We start from the raw sequence: 18,066 nt of genomic DNA, 5'->3' as shown, positions 1-18,066 counted from the left end.
GGGAATGGGGAGGAAGGCACCGAGTTGGATGATCAGCCACGATCAGGTTAAATGGTGGACCAGGCTCAAAGGACCTCCTCCCAATCCTATTTTCTATGTTTCCTTGTGTAAGAAACAAAATGAATGAATTGTGGCCATAAATTACAGAATATCATAGGGGTTGGACTTAAGATGAAATAATTTCAATGACTTTATAAAGTGTATGTAATAACACAGTAGCAGGCAGTGAGACATTTTTGGATGGAATTAGCAATCAGAATAGTATTTAAAGTTGTACTGGGAACTATGTTTGGACACTTTGTGTATCAACTGTGAAGTGATAGATTGTATAAATACTAAGGTTAAACAAGTACCTAGAAGAGGCAGAGTGGATGGTTTTAACTTTAAACTAGATTGGGACAAAGAGGTTAGTACATTTTAGAAAGATAATGAACAGTAATATGCACTAGAACCAACGAGGTGACATTTCCACATTAGCCCAATGTTGCAGGAATATTTATCTGATCGGTGATCATTCGAGCTCACCAATGTATCTGAGAGCAAGAAATGCAAAACAGTCACTAGGATTTCCAATAAGGCAAGGATGTGATGAGACAGATGATTGCTGGCAGTGGGTTGCGGTACTCAAGAAGAATCTGATGTGATATGGACAACAGTTTATGCTCTTAAGGGGCAAGAGTTCTACTTGCCAAAACAAAAAAAAAAATCAGCCAAGGATGTTGTGGTTCTGTTCGCCAAGCTGGGAATTTGTGTTGCAGACGTTTCGTCCCCTGTCTAGGTGACATCCTCAGTGCTTGGGAGCCTCCTGTGAAGCACTTCTGTGATGTTTCCTCCGGCATTTGTAGTGGTTTGTCTCTGCCACTTCTGGTTGTCAGTTCCAGCTGTCTACTGCAGTGGCCGGTATATTGGGTCCAGGTTGATGTGCTTATTGATTGAATAAGTGGATGAGTGAACAGCCAGGGAATTCCTAGAGACATGGCACTCATCCACAGATTCAATCAATAAGCACATCGACCTGGACCCAATATACCGACCACTGCAGCGGACAGCTGGAACTGACAACCAGAAGTGGCAGAGACAAACCACTACAAATGCCGGAGGAAACATCACAGAAGCGCTTCACAGGAGGCTCCCAAGCACCGAGGATGTCACCTAGACAGGGGACGAAACGTCTGCAACACAAATTCCCAGCTCGGCGAACAGAACCACAACAACGAGCACCCGAGCTACAAATCTTCTCACAAACTTTGATCAGCCAAGGATTCTTAGAGATAAGAGACAACATAAACCAAACATAAATTCAAACCATAACAAATCCTGGAGCATGGGAAAGATGCAATCAACAGCAAAGTGTGACAAAGGAGAGTTACAGCCACAAAGAAGAAATTTAAAGGGACATCAAAATCGATGGAAGCAATTGATTCAGAATAAGAGCCTGACCAGGATTAGATTAGATTACTTCCAGTGTGGAAACAGGCCCTTCAGCCCAACAAGCCCACAGTGACCCTCCGAAGAGCAACCCACCCAGACCCATTCCTCTACATTTACCCCTTCACCTAACAATAACAGCATGGGCAATTCACCTAAACTGCACATATTTGGACTGTGGGAGGAAACCAGAGCACCTGGAGGAAACCCACGCAGACACAGGGAGAATGTGCAAACTCCACACAGACAGTTGCCTGAGGCGGGAATTGACCCTGGGTCTCTGGCGCTGTGAGGCAGCAGTGCTAACCACTGTGCCACCGTGCCACCCATACATCCCATTGAAACCTGACTGACAGGTTTTCCATATGGAAAACAGGGAATTGATGAAGATGCCAAATGATTACAGTAAGGGAAGAGGTCAGGTATTAAAAATCCCAGCAAATCTAGTGCTGAATCCAGGGGAGGGGCTCATTAGAGAAATAGCAATGAAGAATAAGAAATTTAGTCAAACAGTGACAAATGCTCGGAAGCTTGCAATCTTCCCAAATTCTCCCAAGTCAGGATGGTTCTTTTCGATTGGAAAATTGTGCATGCCAGCCACCTATGGTTTAACAAAAGAGAGAGGGGGAAACAGAAAATCATGAATAGCTTACTTTTCATCTACAGTCAGGAAATTACTAGAGACTTTAATAAGAGGATGACTGAAAGTTAACAGACAATTTGACCCAAGTTTTCAAAGTATTAATCAGAACAATTAAAGGCAAATAGAAATAAATTCTTCTTTCTGGTTGGGGGAGGTCTATGGCTAGGGACAGAGTCTAAAAATTAGAGGTAAAACTTTCATAAGTGAAATATGGAAACTCTTCCATAAAGGCGAGAAGATCAGAACTGAGATGTTCGAATGAGAAAAGCATGTCGTGTGAAACATGGTCAACTGCAAAGGTCTCGACGGGGCGAGTGCTGGAAGTAGTCACAGGGAAGTTTCATTCAAGGGCAGGTGACATCACCCCTTGGTTTGGGAAACGCTAAAGCCATGATATTGACCTAATCATCCACCATAATTCCGTGGATGGCGACAGCCTCGTTCACAAGCACACAGACTTTCCAGATGGTTAGACAGGGGGAAGAGTGCAAAACAGTAAGCTTACGGAGGGAGCGGGGAGTTTGCCAGGAGGACAAGATCAGCACAGAACTGGAACAGTGAGCAGTGAGGGAGACTATAGTGGGATAAGAAACTGAGAGCACTGCCCAAGAGGAGGCAGCGCAGAGTGCTTCAGTGGCCGCTGGACGAATAACACAAGAATAGCAGAAAGGAGCTGGGGCCATATCCAACATTGGAGTCAAGATCTGGGATGACACCAATAAAGCAGGAAGGCCCAGCAATGCACAAGGACCAAAAGAGGGATTTGAGGTGGCACAAATTGAAGAAGCAAAAAAACGACAGAATGCATGACGACAGGAGAGAGGGATCTCGGAGAGAGGGTGAGAGAGAGAGAGTGAAAGAGAGAGTAAATTTACAAAAATCTGGAAATAGGAAAATGAATTCTGATCATCAGACTGTGCAGAGGCAGAGACAGAGATAGGGATCGTGGAGGCAGAGAGGGGTTCCCAAGTAATTTCACCATGGTCCTGCTTCCCCTCCTCACCTCGTCTTCATTCTGCAGTGAGTCAGACTGGGCGAGACGCATCAGACAATCATACACAGGGTTAACCAGGGCCATCATGGGCATGTTATTCACCTGAAACATAAAACAGGAGTGAGAACCCAGGTGCACAGGATATCCACAATCCACTCTGCATTTATACAGCATCACTCGTCATAGTGCTTCGCAGAAGAACAACATTCAAAATAAGAGACCAGCAAACACCAGGACAATGGTCAGACAATGAATTCAGGCTGACGATCCAAGCTGTGCCCTCACCTCTACTTCAGACTCTGAATTCCCAACATTCCTGTACTGTCAGAGCCCAGCACCCAGGGGCCTGACCAGGTTATGTCAAAAGGAAAACTTAGTTATGGGAGCTTCACTGGATTTCAAAAGCTGGTCAATACGATCAAGTCCAGCTCACCTTCAGTCTGAGAAACACATTAAAATTCATCCAGCAACGTGTCAGCTCAGTCAATAACAGCAGCAGCCTGACATTAAGCAGGAACATTTATTCTGAGGGTGGGGAGTGACAGAGCTTACCCTGGGGTGGGGGGTCAGAGGGTGACAGAGATTACCTGGAGACTGGGGAGATGACTTTAACTTTCCCAATATTGATTGGAATGTCCTTCGAGCAGATGATTTGGAAGGAGCTGTTTTTGTAAGGTGTGTTCAGGAGGGTTTCCTAACTCAGTACGGTGAAAGGCCAATGGGGGGAGAGGCCATTCTAGACTTGGTGCTTGCAGTGGGAGAGCATTTTGGTGATAGTGACCACGACTGCCTCACATTCTATATAGCTATGGAGAAGGAGAGAATGGGAGGATATTTAATTGGGGAAAAGGAAACTATGATGCTATCAGAATGTGAGTTGGGAAGCATGGACTGGGAGCAATTGTTCCATGGAAAAGGCACTATAGACATGTGGAGACTGTTTAAGGAACAGTTGTTGCGAGTGATGCACAAATGTGTTCCTCTGAGACAGGTAAGAAGGGGTAAGATAAAGGAACCTTGGATGACGAGAGCGGTGGAGCTTCTCGTCAAAAGAATGAAGGCAGCTTACGTGAGGTGGAGGAAGCAAGGGTCTTGCTCAGCTCTAGAGGATTACAGGCAGGTGAGGAAGGAGCTCAAAAATGGTCTGAGGAGAGCCAGGAGGGGGCACAAAAAAAGCTTGGCAGGAAGGATTACGGAGAATCCAAAGGCATTTTACACGTATGTGAGGAATAAGAGAATGATCAAAGAAAGAGTAGGGCCGATCAGGGATAGCATAGGGAACTTGTGTATAGAGTCTGAGGAGGTAGGGGAAGCCCTAAATGATCTTTTTCCTTCTGTCTTTACTAAAGAAAAGGACCTTGTAGTGAATGAAACCATTGAGGAGCAGGTCAGCATGCTAGAACAGATAGAGATTGAGGAAGCTGATGTGCTGAAAGTTTTGACAAACATTAAGATTGACAAGTCGCCAGGGCCAGAACAGATTTCTCCTCAGCTGCTTTGGGAAGTGAGAAATGTGATTGCTTCGCCGCTTGTGAAGATCTTTGCATCCTCGCTCCCCACCGGAGTCGTACCTGAGGATTGGAGGGAGGCAAATGTAATTCCTCTCTTCAAGAAAGGAAATAGGGAAATCCCCGGCAATTACAGACCAATCAGTCTCATGTCTGTCGTCTGCAAGGTGTTAGAAAGGATTCTGAGGGATAGGATTTATGACCATCTGTAAGAGCATGGCTTGATTAAATGCAGTCAGCACGGCTTTGTGAGGGGCAGATCATGCCTCACAAACCTTATCGAGTTCTTTGAGGATGTTACTAGACAAGTTGATGAGGGTCAAGCAGTGGATGTGGTGTATATGGACTTCAGCAAGGCATTTGATAAGGTTCCCCATGGTAGGCTCGTTCAGAAGGTCAGGAGGAATGGGATACAGGGTAATTTAGCTGTCTGGATACAGAATTGGCTGCTCGACAGAAGACAGCGAGTGGTAGTGGAAGGAAAGTATTCTGCCTGGAAGTCAGTGGTGAGTGGTGTTCCACAGGGCTCTGTTCTTGGGCCACTACTCTTTGTAATTTTTATTAATGACTTGGATGAGGGGATCAGCAAGTTTGCAGACGACACAAAGGTTGGAGGTGTCGTTGACAGTATAGAGGGCTGTTGTAGGCTGCAGCGGGACATTGACAGGATGCAGAGATGGGCTGAGAGGTGTCAGATGGAGTTCAACCTGGATAAATGCAAAGTGATGCATTTTGGAAGGTCGAATTTGAAAGTTGAGTACAGGATTAAGGATAGGATTCTTGGCAGTGTGGAGGAACATCAGGATCTTGGTGTGCAGGTACATAGTTCCCTTAAAATGACCACCCAAGTGGATAGGGTTGTTATGAAAGCATTTGGTGTTTTTGCTTTCATTAACAGGAGGATGGAGTTTAAGAGCCATGTGATCTTGTTGCAACTCTATAAAACTTTGGTTAGACTGCACTTGGAATACTGTGTCCAGTTCTGGTCACCCTATTATAGGAAAGATGTGGATGCTTTGGAGAGGGTTCAGAGGAGGTTTACCAGGATGCTGCCTGGACTGGAGGGCTTATCCTACAAAGAGAGGTTGACTGAGCTCAGACATTTTTCATTGGAAAAAAGAAGGAAGAGAGGTGTACAAGATAATGAGAGACATAGATAGAGTTGATAGTCAATGACTTTTTCCCAGGGCAGAAATTGTTAACATGAGGGGTCATAGTTTTAAGCTGTTTGGAGGAAAGTATAGAGGGGATGTCAGAGGCGGGTTCTTTACACAGAGAGTTGTGAAAGCATGGAATGCGTTGCCAGCAGCAGTTGTGGAAGCAAGGTCATTGGGGACATTTAAGAGACTGCTAGACATGCATATGGTCACAGAAATTTGAGGGTTCGTACATTAGGTTTGCTTACATGAGGATTAATGGTCGGCGCAACATCGTGGGCTGAAGGGCCTGTTCTGTGCTGTATTGTTCTATGTTCTATGATAGGGATTACTCTGAGGGTCAGGGTGTGAAAGAGGTTATCCTAAGGGTGGGGGAATAAGGTTATCCTGAGAGTGGGGCAGAATGACAGAGATTACTCTAGGACTGGGGGTTGGGAGCACTGACAGGGATTAACCGGAGGGTGAGGGAGTGGGGGGGATTGACAGAGATTATCCTGAGCGGGTGGTTAGTGGCAGTGATTATCCTGAGGTCAGGGAATGTGGTGACAGACACACTATGTTATTGAGAGCTTGATTCTGGAGCTGCAGTTTTGCAGAGAGTGTCTCCATCGCCTGCTCGGAAGTTCCCTAGTCCCAGCCCAACTGCCCAGTGAGCTACTCACCTTCAGATAGTCAAAAATGTTGCAGATGAAGGTAACCAGGCAGACCCAGTCATTCACTGAACGCTCCCGGAGTTGTTCCTTTACCAGGAATTCCTGCTGCAGTCGGATTAAGACGTAGCGTCGGAAGTTGCTGTTCCCACTCTGCTTGTTCTCAGCCTAGAAACAAGAAAGACCATTCAGAACCAGGGACCAGGCCTGGGCTCCAGGTTGGATCATGGAGCTTCGCTCTGGCCCTGGCCTCTCCTAGTGTCTGACTGGAGGTGTGCGTGTGCGCGTGTGCGCGTGTGTGCGTGTGCGCGTGTGTGAACATCAGTGTTTGCATGTGTCTGTGTGATTGCATATGTGCATGCAAGTATCTGTGAATGTCTGCCTGTCTCCCTGAGTGTCTGTCTGTATGTGCGTGTGTCTCTGTCTCGATGACTGTATGTTTACCTCCCCTGAGTGTGTCTGTGAGTGTGTCTTTGTCTCACTGAGTGTACGTCTGTATCTGCCTCCATGTGATTGTGTGTCTGTGTGCGTGTGCAAGAATGGGTGAATTGGGGAGGGGGGTGGCACAATATCACAGGAAACATTGCCCAGACACTGCACATTTCACTTCTATTCACCTTCAGCTGGCATCACATCAAGCTCCAGGAACTGGACAAAAATAAAATTCAAAATTCCTGGTGGCCGAGCCAAGGGTTGATGAGACCACGTGGCCAATTCTCCATCTCTGACCCACACCAGATACAACAGGAGGGCAGCTGAGGGGCACTACAGATACTTTCTGAACCAAATTCAACTCCCAGATCTCCTCTACCTATTGTCAGAACCTTAAAACCAGCAGATAACGTGGATAGATAAAGAAATGAGCAAACCGCAATAGGATTTAGAAAAGGCCGAGGAAGCATGTGGAAGGAAAGCTGAAAGAATTAAATCACAACTGATCGTAGTGTCACTGAGTGAGATCTGATACTAAAATAGAGCAACGCAAAATACAAGATGATATGGTGGAAATATTTGATATTCTGAAAGGATAGGAGGGTGGATAGAAGAAATGAAGTTTCTGGAACAAGGGACCAGAGAACAGCAGTAATACCCTCACAGAGAGAAGGGCAGAGAGAGAGAGAGACAGACTACAAGCGTGTGACAGATATTTGTGTATTCACTTGTGGAATGTGGGCGTTCCTGGCTGCGCCAATATTTATTACTTGTCCTTAGTTGCCCTTGAGAAGGTGGTGGTGAGCTTTCTTCTTGAACCACTGCAGTCCATGTGCTGGAGGTAAACCCACAATGTCGTTAAGGAGGGAATTCCAGGATTTGACCGACAGACAGCAAAGGGACAGTGATATATTTCTACATCAGGACGGTGAATGGCTTGTGGGGGAGATCTTGCTGGTGGTGATCATGGGTTTGGAAGGTGTTGTCTAGCAGTTTTGGTGAATTTCTGCAGTGCATCTTTTAGATGGTACACACTGCTGCTACTGAGTGTCAGTGGTGGAGGAGGTGAATGCTTGTGCATGTGGTGGTCTTAGGTGTTGTTTCAGCTGCACTCATCCAGCGAGAGAGTGGGTGACGGTTGAACTGACACTGAGTGTTAATAATTATGGTGTAAACTACACGAGGTGGATGAAGAGAATGACTGAGAGATGGAACTCAGTGCTTCAGGACTTTAGGAATATTTTACAACCATTGAAGTGTGGAATTGTCATAACGTAGGGAACAAAGCAGGCAATGTTTTCACAGCAGGAACAGCTGAGGGGTCACCTTATAGACATTTATAAAATCATGAGGGCCATGGATAAGGTGAATAGCCACGGGTGGGGTGTCCAAAACTAAGGTGAGAAGGGAAAGATTTAAATAGAGACCTAAGGGACAACTTTTTCACTTAGAGGGTGCTACGTGTGTGCAATGAGATGCCCGAGGAAGTGGTGGAGGCTGGTACAATTACAACATTTAAAAGGCATCTGGATGGGTAGATGAATAGGAAGGGTTTAGAGGGATATACCAAATGCTGGTAAATGGAACCAGATCAGTTTAGGATATCTAGTCAGTGCTGGACTGAAGGGTCTGATAAAGGGTTCTTGCCCAATACATCAATTCTCCTCGGATGCTGCCTGACCTGCTGTGCTTCTCCAGCACTCGCAACTCTGATCTCCAGCATCTGCAGTCCTCAGTTTCTCCTGAAGGGTCTATTTCCATGCTGTATGACTTGTAACTCTATAACTTGTCTTAGAGATGGTTAACTAAGGGATAAAATATTGGCATGATACCCGTTCAAAGAAAAAGAGGCCATGGAACTTTTGAATTCAATTGTGAGGCAGAGAATGATGAATGGATGTGGGAATGGGCTAGGTAGAGATGATTTGAGCTAATGGTATGCTGGTCAAAAGTCAACATGGGATAGATGTGCCGAATGACCCACTTTGGGACATTTCTTCCAGTGTGTCCTGAGTCAATTTGGGGTTAGGGTCTTTGGAAGTACCTTGCAGTAGGTGTGGGGTGAGGAAAGTCTCTCCCCACAGCTCTCGACCATACCTGCACTATGGTGTAGCAGATCCTGCCAGCCTCTTTACTGAACACCAGATCCTTCATAGACTGTTCAACTATCACTGAGGCCACTTTCTCCAGGTCAACCAAGGCAGGCTCTGTTAAACAACAATAGCAGAAACTTTTAGTCCTCTTTCTGCATCTCCTCCACCCACATCCTCCTACAAAAACACTCTTCATTCAGACACTTGGAGACACACAAGGACAGCAAAGTCTGTTCACCCTGAACTGGGCTCATCCCAGTGAGAAACCTCTGGTGCAGCTCAGCTAATTCTTCTTTACTTCAGTTTCAATGTAATCTAGGACAGAACCAAGACACTATGCCATTCTCCCCCATTCTCTCATTGGCAGCACTCTTCCCCATTTAGAGGCTGGGAGTAAGGGAGCTTTGATGAGTTGGCAATGGAAATAAAGTGTGCTCACACTGAGGTGTGAGTTACTGGGAAACGCTGGTGCCTTCTTCCTTGGCCACAGGCCCTTCACAATTCTGGATCCTATGTACTGACTGGCCAAGTGTCTGAGGTTACTGGAAGACAGCAAACAGCCTGGCAACCTGCCCACACCAGCTTCTGGGAGGGACATGAGGGTAACTACAGGATTCACAAGCATCTCTCTCATCTCACACACGTACCCTTCAGCGCAGTTTTCAGCAGCTGCTGTGTATCCGCATCAAATGACTGGATCTTGTAATCATCTTTTGCTACACTCTCCATGGTTGTTCCCTCAGGTCATGTGAGCAGACACTTGAGAGACAGACTGGACAGAGAGACAAGAGGCTGGTCAGTGACAAACAAACAGTAACAGTCTCACAGGACGTCAGAAGACACTGAAACAAACACTCACACCCACTACTCCGATTGCCTGAGCTCGACATCATGATGGTCATTAACATTGGGAATAGCACACAATCCAAAATCATTGTTCCCATGAAACATTTTCGGGACAGGGCAGCATGGGGTTAGATACAGCGTAAAGTTCCTTCTACACTGTACAAAAAAAACCAAAAGAACTATGGATGTGGGAAATCTGAAACAAAAACAGAAATTGCTGGTAAATCTCAGCACGTCTGGCAGCATCTATGGAGAGAAATCAAAGTTAATGTTTCGAACCTAGTGACCCTTTCTCAGCACAAATGGCAGCCTCAGAAAAGGATGGTTTTTATACAGAAGATAGGGTGGGGCAAGGGAGCGGTGGGGGGGGGGGGGTGCGGAGTAAACAAAAGGGGAGATACAGCCCAAAAATCAGTTGGACAGAGGAGTGGATAAAGACCAGCCTAGGAGAATAAATAGCTGATAATAGGGACTATTAGTAGCTGACAATGTGCAGTGTATGGTAGCAGCCTGTGTAATGACAAGGCTTGGCGTGTAGGGGCGGCTGAAAGCATGGGACAGGTATTCAACCCTGAAAATCATTGAATTCGATATTAAATCCAGGAGGCAGCAGGGTCCCTAAGTGGAAAATGAGATGCTGTTCTTCCAGTTCACTGGAGCACTGCAACAAACCCTGAGATAGAGACATTGGCCAGGGAACAGGGTGGGCTGTTGAAGTGGCAAGCAAGGGTCTTTCTCTTCATAGATGCTGACAGATCTGTTGAGATTTTCTAGCAATTTCCGGTTTTGTCCCTGTTCACTGTTCCTATCAAATAATCCCAGGAAAGGAACAGTATGGGGTTAAATACAAAGTAAAACTCCATCTACTCTTTTTAAAACAGAAAATAAAGCTCCCTCAACCCTGTCCTCATCAAACACTCCCAGGACAGGGTCAGCATGGGGTTAGATATAGAGTAAAGTTCTCTTTGTGCTGTGCTACTTTAGAAAAAAAAGCTTTCAGTATAACACACCTCTTCCGGGCCATGTCTGATGAGTGAGTGGATGCAGTAGACTGAGCAGCGCCGTTCTGGTGACCTGTGCCCTTGAAAGCTGGCTCTGTAGCTGAGTGTTGCACCATCTCTTGGTCGAATCAGAGTGGGCACAGGTCCCAAATGAAGGCCCATAGCCAACCACTGAAGGCACTCTTGGAGGACTACTCTTGTCAATTACATCTTCCATTGACACCAGAAACCTTCCAACAGCTCAGTGAAACTACCACTCTTCCCAGATTAACTCATAGGGAACACACTGCTGAACCACTGGTAAGAAGCTTTACAAAGTCTGATCCTGGTCTGATAATAAAGCAACACAAGGGGGAGCAGCAGGACAGGGAGTAGGTGGTCTCCAGCTGGAGCAGATAACAATCCCCAGAGAGAATGCAGTACACAAAAGGAGGCATGAAAACCACAGCCCGAAGAGACAGCCTGGGGATGAAAAGTTAAACCAGTCTGTGTTCTCTCAGAAGCTGAAGTGTCTGCTGGATATTTAGGATACGAAACTTGTCTTTATCTGAATATTTTCTCAATTAGTTTAAGCAACGGGGGTCTCTCAGGCCTGGCCGGGATTTCTCACCCACTGCTGAGCTCTCCTGGGGAGGAGCTGATCGTGCATCTTGGTCTGAGGCTGCAGGCATGTCTGCACTTAAGTCCATGAAGATGATACATTTCCTTCTTTAAAGGCATTAACAGATCAATTTAGCAGGTTCACTGACACACTGACCAACCTTTCCACATCACAGCCCTCTGCCTCAGTACTGTCCCTCTGATAGGAGGGGAGGCAATGGCCCAGTGTGTTATTGTTAGACTATTACATCCAGAGACTCAGGGAATGTCCTGGGGACATGGTTCAAATCCACCATGGCAGGTGGTGGAATTTAAATTCAATAAAAATCTGGAATGAAGAGTCTAATGATCATGAAACCACTGTTGACTGTTTGAAAAATCCACCCAATTCACTAATGTCCTTTAGGGAAGGAAACTGCCACCCCTCCATGGTCTGGCCGACATGTATCTCCAGACACACAACAGCAAAAAGGGATCAGCAATGCCCACATCCCAGAAATGAATATTAAAAAAGAACTTCCCTCAGTACTGACCCTCCAACAATGCAGCACTGTCTCAATATTGATGATGCAGCGCCACCTCAAAACTGACCTTCCGACAGTGCGTCACTCCCTCAGTACTGACCCTCCAACAATGCAGCACTCCCTCAGTACTGACCCTCCAACAGTGCAGCGCTCCCTCAGAACTGACCTTCCGCCAGTATAGGACTCTCTCAATACTGAGCCTCCGATAGTGCGGCATTCCCTCAGTACTGACCCTCTGACAGTGCAGCACTCAGTACTGACCCTCTGACGGTACAGCACACTCTCAATACTGACCCACTGACAGTGCAGCACTCCCTCAGCACTGACCCACTGACAGTGCAGCACTCCCTCAGCACTGACCCTCTGACAATGCGGCACTCCCTCAGTACTGATGCTCTGGCACTGCAGAACTCCCTCAGTATTGACCCTCCAACAGTGGAGCACTCCCTCAGTACTGACCTTCTGACAGAATAGAACTCTCTCAATACTGAGCCTCCGTTGGTGCAGCACTCCCTCAGTACTGACCCTCTGATAGTGCGGCGCTCCTTCAATTCTGACCCTGTGATAGTGCAATAATCCTTTTAGAGTGATCTTATCCAACTCCCTGTCGCTCCTATCCCCAATGTTACCCAATCCAGCTTGTGTGTAGCGATCCCGTGAATGTGCCCACTTTGTGATGGCCCGTCCCCTTAGTATTCCATTGAACTATGGGACATTCTGTGACAGGACTCAGTTTGAAATCACAGCCACATCCCACAGCATGACTCTGTAATGTGCCAGCTCAGCACTGGGCTGCCCAGTGAACTGATACCAGGAGGATCAAAAAGCTAGACATTCTTTGTCAACTGTGGTCTGATGGTTTAATCCTTCTGTTCCCATTCAATGGAGCTGGACAAAGAGTAAACATAGGCAATGTGTCACTCAGATTAACAAGCACAAATGGAATCACAAAGTGCCATGATCATCATTAGACTCTTATTTCCAGATGTTTGCTGCTGGCTGCTCCTGGGATGTGGCCTCCTCAGATTCTGGCATCCTTCCCATTACTTTGACCAATCCAAGATCTAAACCAGCTAGACCCTCTGCTCAGTGCAGCCAAGACAATTACAGCAAATCAAGTTGGATCCCACAGCCACCAAGATTCACCTGCAGCTCAGCAGCATTTACTCCCAATTCCCAGTCACAAGGTGCTGGGTTCAAGACCTTCTCTGGAGACTTGAGCAGAGGATCTGACTGAGTGAAGTCATCCTGGAGTGCTGCACTGTAAGAGATCAGTGCTGAGGGAGTGCCACACTGTTAGAGAATCAGTGCTGAGGGAGTGCCGCACTGTCAGTGGGTCAGTGCTGAGGGAGTGCCACACTGTCGGAGGGTCAGTGCTGAGGGAGTGCCACACAGTTAGAGAATCAGTGCTGAGGGAGTGCTGCACTGTCGGAAGGTCAGTGCTGAGGGAGTGCCACACTGTCGGAGGGTCAGTGCTGAGGGAGTACCGCATTGTCAGAGGGTCAATGCTGAGTAGTGCCACACTGTCAGAGGGTCAGTGCTGAGGGAGTGCTGCACTGTCGGAGGGTCAGTGCTGAGGGAGTGCCGCTCTGTCGGAGGGTCAGTGTTGAGGGAGTGTCGCATTGTCGGAGGGTCAGTGTTGAGGGAGTGTCGCATTGTCGGAGGGTCAGTGTTGAGGGAGTGCCACATTGTCGGAGGGTCAGTGCTGAGGGAGTGGGCACTGTTGGAGGGTCAGTGCTGAGGGAGTGCTGCACTGTCTGAGGGTCAGTGCTGAGGGAGTGGGCACTGTCAGACAGTCAGTACCAAGGGAGTGCTGCATTGTCAGAGGGTCAGGACTGAGGAGGTTCTACACAGTGCAACATTATATTTTCAAACTAATAGGTGTGTGGATTGGGAATAGTGATGCTCCTCCAGTTGAATGGGTGGGATGCTCTTCACATGGGCAAGTGTGGAATCGATCAGCAGAATGGCCTGCTTCCACAGTGTAGGGCTACTATGATTCTTAAATATACAGTACTTTCAGAAAAGGTGGGAGGAAGTGAGGTCTGCAGATGCTGGAGATCAGAATCGAGAGTGTGGTGCTGGAAAAGCACAGCAAGTCAGACAGCATCCGAGGAGCAGGAGAGTCAATGTTTCAGACATAATCCGTTCATCTGGAAGGGCTTATGCCCGAAACGTCGATTCTCCTGCTCCTCGGATGTTGCCTGACCTGCTGTGCTTTTCCAGTGCTACATTTTCAGAAAAGGTGGTTCTATGGAAAATAAAGAACACGAAAGCATGGGATGGGTTAAAGCATGAAGACTACTGGCAATCTGTGGTCTCTGAAAGGCAGGATGGGATAAGAATAGTGAAATGCTCTTACACTAATTAACAGAGTAAGGTTAAGGCTGAAAGGTCACTATGGTGAGATGACATAACACAAGTAATAAAACAAGTTTCTCTGTTAAATGTTATTATGACAGGATTGGGACAATAAATATTTGGGACATGATATTAAAATACCTAATTAATACAGTCGGCTTGAGACAGAAAACTATTGTAATAGATGGAATAGCTAAATATCTATCATGACAGGTTAGTCTAGAATGGAAGATTACTGTAGCAGAGTTAGCAATAAATATCTAACCATGATATTAGAGTAACTAACTAGAATGTACAACTAAAGAGATAAGGGGAACTAACATCACTGGTTTATTGTGTAGCTAGAGTGAGGTACATTGATTAATACAGTTGGACAAGCTGATAAGCCAACAGAAACATGATAAAAAAAGGTATAAAAATCCACGGACCCTGAGGTTTGTGGGCATTTGAGATTCTGCTTTCTATTTTTGTTTGTAAATAAAAGACCCACTTCTTGAATAACTGTCTGCGTCTCCTGGCGATTCTCTATATTTTTTCCACAACAGTTCATACACCAATACGGCCCTCACTAGTGTCCCCCAATATTTGAGAATCTGGACCCCACCCTTGAAGTGAGAAAGTGAGTTTAGGTGTGTTTGTGTGTGAATAAGAGAGTGAGTGAGATTACATGAGAATGTAAACTGCCTGCGAGGGATAAAGTGTTGTGAGAATTTGTCCTAGAATGTGCGAGAACCCGAGTGTTATTCTGCAGGAATCAGTATGTGATACGTGAGAGTTAAACATAAACATAGCACATTTAGTGCATAGCAGACTGTCATTTGGCCCGTTCTGTCTGTACTGGTCAACATAATCCAGTCTAATTACACTTGCCAGTTTTTGGTCTACAGTCCTGTATATTACAAATTGTGTTTGAAGTGAGAGAAACAGTGAGTGTTTGTAGTAGGCTGATAGCGAGTGAGGTGCTTGAGGTAAATAAGGAAAGTGATTTTGTAGCAAGTCCATTAATAATGTGTTTATAGTGAGTGTATTTGGAGAGAGTCTGCTTGGAGTGTGAGGAGGAGGAAGGTGTTTGAAGTGAATATGAGGAAGAGTGTGTGACTGAGTATGTTTGGGTTCAGTCTGAGGGGTGTTTTTGGGGTGTGTGTTTGGACAGTGTGTGTGTGTTTTAAATGAGTGTGGGGGGAGTTTGTATGGAGAGCGCGTGAGGAGGAATATGTTTGGAATGTATGAATGAATCATAGAATCCCCACAGTGTGGGGACAGGCCCTTCAGCCCAACAAGTCCACACTGACCCTCCAAAGAGTAACCCACCCAGAATCCTTCCTCTACCCTATTATCCTATGTTTACCCCTGACAAATGTCCCTAACCTACCCATCCCTGAACATTATGGGCAATTTAGCATGGTCAATTCAACTAACCTGCATAACTTTGGATTGTGGGAGGAAACCAAAGCACCCGGAGGAAACCCACACAGACACAGGGAGAATGTGCGAACTTCATACATACATCCGAGGCTGGAATTAAAGAAGAAAAGTGTTCGGAGTGAATATGAGGACAAGTGTAAGGGTGCATGTGTTTGGGTCCAGTGTGAGGAGGAGCGTAGTTGGAGTGAGAGTAGTGTGTTTTAAATGAGTGTGAGGGACAATGTGCATGGAGTTAGTGTGTGTGGCGTGAGTGAGAAAGAATGTGTTTCAAGTATGTTTGAGTTCAGTGTGAGGAGTAGTGTGTTGGGGGTGAGTGTGAGGAGTAGTGTGTTGGGGGTGAGTGTGAGGCGAAATGTGTATGGTGTGAGACTAAGGAGCAGTGAGAGGATGAGTGTGATTGGAGTGAGGGTGAATATGAGTGTGATTGGGGAAAGTGAGTGTTATGAGAGCAAGGGTAAGTGTGATTGGGGAGGGCGAGTGTGATAAGAGTGAGGGTGATTGGAGTGAGGGTGAATGTTAATGAAGTGAGTGTGATTGGAGTGAGGGTGAGTGTGAATGGAGTGAGTGTGATTGGAGCGAGGGTGAGTGTGAATGGAGTGAGTGTGATTGGAGCGAGGGTGAGTGTAACTGGAGTGAGGGTGAGCATGATTGGAGTGAGGGTGAGTGTGATTGCAGTTAATGGAGTGAGGGTGAGTGTGACTGGAGTGAGGGCGATTGGAGTGAGGGTGAGTGTTAATGGAGTGAGGGGTAGTGTTAATGGAGTGAGGGTGATTGGAGTGAGGGGAGTGTTAATGGAGTGAGGGTGATTGGAGTGAGGGTGATGGAAGTGAGGGGGGTGTTAATGGAGTGAGGGGGGTGTTAATGGACTGAGTGTGATTAGAGAGAGAATGAGTTTTAATGGAGTGAGGGTGATTGGAGTGAGGGGTAGCGTTAATGGAGTGAGGGTGAGTGTTAATGGAGTGAGGGTGAGTGTTAATGGAGTGAGGGTGAGTGTTAATGGAGTGAGGGAGTGTGTTAATGGAGTGAGGATGACTATTAATGGAGTGAGGGAGTGTGTTAATGGAGTGAGGATGAGTGTTAATGGAGTGAGGGTGAGTGTTAATGGAGTGAGGGTGAGTGTTAATGGAGTGAGGGTGAGTGTTAATGGAGTGAGGGAGTGTGTTAATGGAGTGAGGATGAGTGTTAATGGAGTGAGGGTGAGTGTTAATGGAGTGAGGGAGTGTGTTAATGGAGTGAGGGAGTGTGTTAATGGAGTGAGTGTTAATGGAGTGAGTGTGAGTGTTAATGGAGTGAGGATGAGTGTTAATGGAGTGAGGGTGAGTGTTAATGGAGTGAGGGTGAGTGTTAATGGAGTGAGGGAGTGTGTTAATGGAGTGAGTGTTAATGGAGTGAGTGTGAGTGTTAATGGAGTGAGGATGAGTGTTAATGGAGTGAGGGTGAGTGTTAATGGAGTGAGGGTGAGCGTTAATGGAGTGAGGGTGATGAGAGTGAGGGTGATGGGAGACAGGGAGTGTGTTAATGGAGTGCGGGGGAATGTATATGGAGTGAGAGAGTGTGCTAATGGAGTGAGAGTTAATGGAGTGAGAGTTAATGGAGTGAGTGTTAATGGAGTGAGAGTGATGGGAGTGAGGGGGAGTATTAATGGAGTCAGGGAGTGTGTTAATGGAGTGAGTGAGTGTGTTAATGGAGTGAGGGGAGTGTTAATGGAGTGAGGATGACGGGAGTGAGGATGATGGGAGTGAGGGTGAGTGTTAATGGAGTGAGGGAGTGTGTTAATGGAGTGAGGGAGTGTGTTAATGGAGTGAGTGTTAATGGAGTGAGTGTGAGTGTTAATGGAGTGAGGGTGTGTGTTAATGGAGTGAGGGTGTTAATAGAGTGAGGGTGATGGGAGTGAGGGTGATGGGAGTGAGGGTGATGGGAGTGAGGGTGATGGGAGTGAGGGGAAATGTTAATGGAGTGAGGGAGTGTGTTAATGGAGTGAGGGTGAGTGTTAATGGAGTGAGGGAGTGTGTTAATGGAGTGAGGGTGATGGGAGTGAAGGTGATGGGAGTGAGGGGAAGTGTTAATGGAGTGAGTGAGGGTGATGGGAGTGAGGGTGATGAGAGTGAGGGGGAGTGTTAATGGAGTGAGGGAGTGTGTTAATGAAGTGAGGGTGAGTGTTAATGGAGTGAGGGAGTGTGTTAATGGAGTGAGGGTGATGGGAGTGAAGGTGATGGGAGTGAGGGGAAGTGTTAATGGAGTGAGTGAGGGTGATGGGAGTGAGGGTGATGGGAGTGAGGGTGAGTGTTAATGGAGTGAGGGTGAGTGTTAATGGAGTGAGGGTGAGTGTTAATGGAGTGAGGGTGAGTGTTAATGGAGTGAGAGTAATTGGAGTGAGTGTTTTTGGAGTGAGTGAGAGTATGAA

At 46.5% G+C, this 18,066-nt stretch overlaps 1 protein-coding gene across 2 annotated transcripts in view; it reads right to left on the bottom strand.

Annotated features, from left to right (window-relative positions):
* Positions 1–18,066, bottom strand: part of mif4gdb (MIF4G domain containing b) — a 39,638-nt gene that overhangs the window by 886 nt on the left and 20,686 nt on the right. The window contains exons 2-6 of one of the 2 annotated variants that reach the window (XM_060844388.1): positions 15,657–15,752; positions 9,553–9,677; positions 8,910–9,019; positions 6,393–6,548; positions 3,075–3,167 (exon numbers count right to left, since the gene is read on the bottom strand). In XM_060844388.1, coding sequence (XP_060700371.1) covers positions 3,075–3,167; positions 6,393–6,548; positions 8,910–9,019; positions 9,553–9,634 — 441 coding nt within the window. In that variant the 5' untranslated portion in view covers positions 9,635–9,677; positions 15,657–15,752. The remainder of the gene's footprint in view (positions 1–3,074; positions 3,168–6,392; positions 6,549–8,909; positions 9,020–9,552; positions 9,678–15,656; positions 15,753–18,066) is intronic. The other variant, XM_060844387.1, reaches the window with a different exon arrangement.

Source organism: Hemiscyllium ocellatum, chromosome 25 (genome assembly GCF_020745735.1).
Source record: "Hemiscyllium ocellatum isolate sHemOce1 chromosome 25, sHemOce1.pat.X.cur, whole genome shotgun sequence".
NCBI classification, from domain to species: Eukaryota; Metazoa; Chordata; class Chondrichthyes; order Orectolobiformes; family Hemiscylliidae; genus Hemiscyllium; species Hemiscyllium ocellatum.
This window is presented reverse-complemented; position numbering and strand designations above follow the sequence as displayed.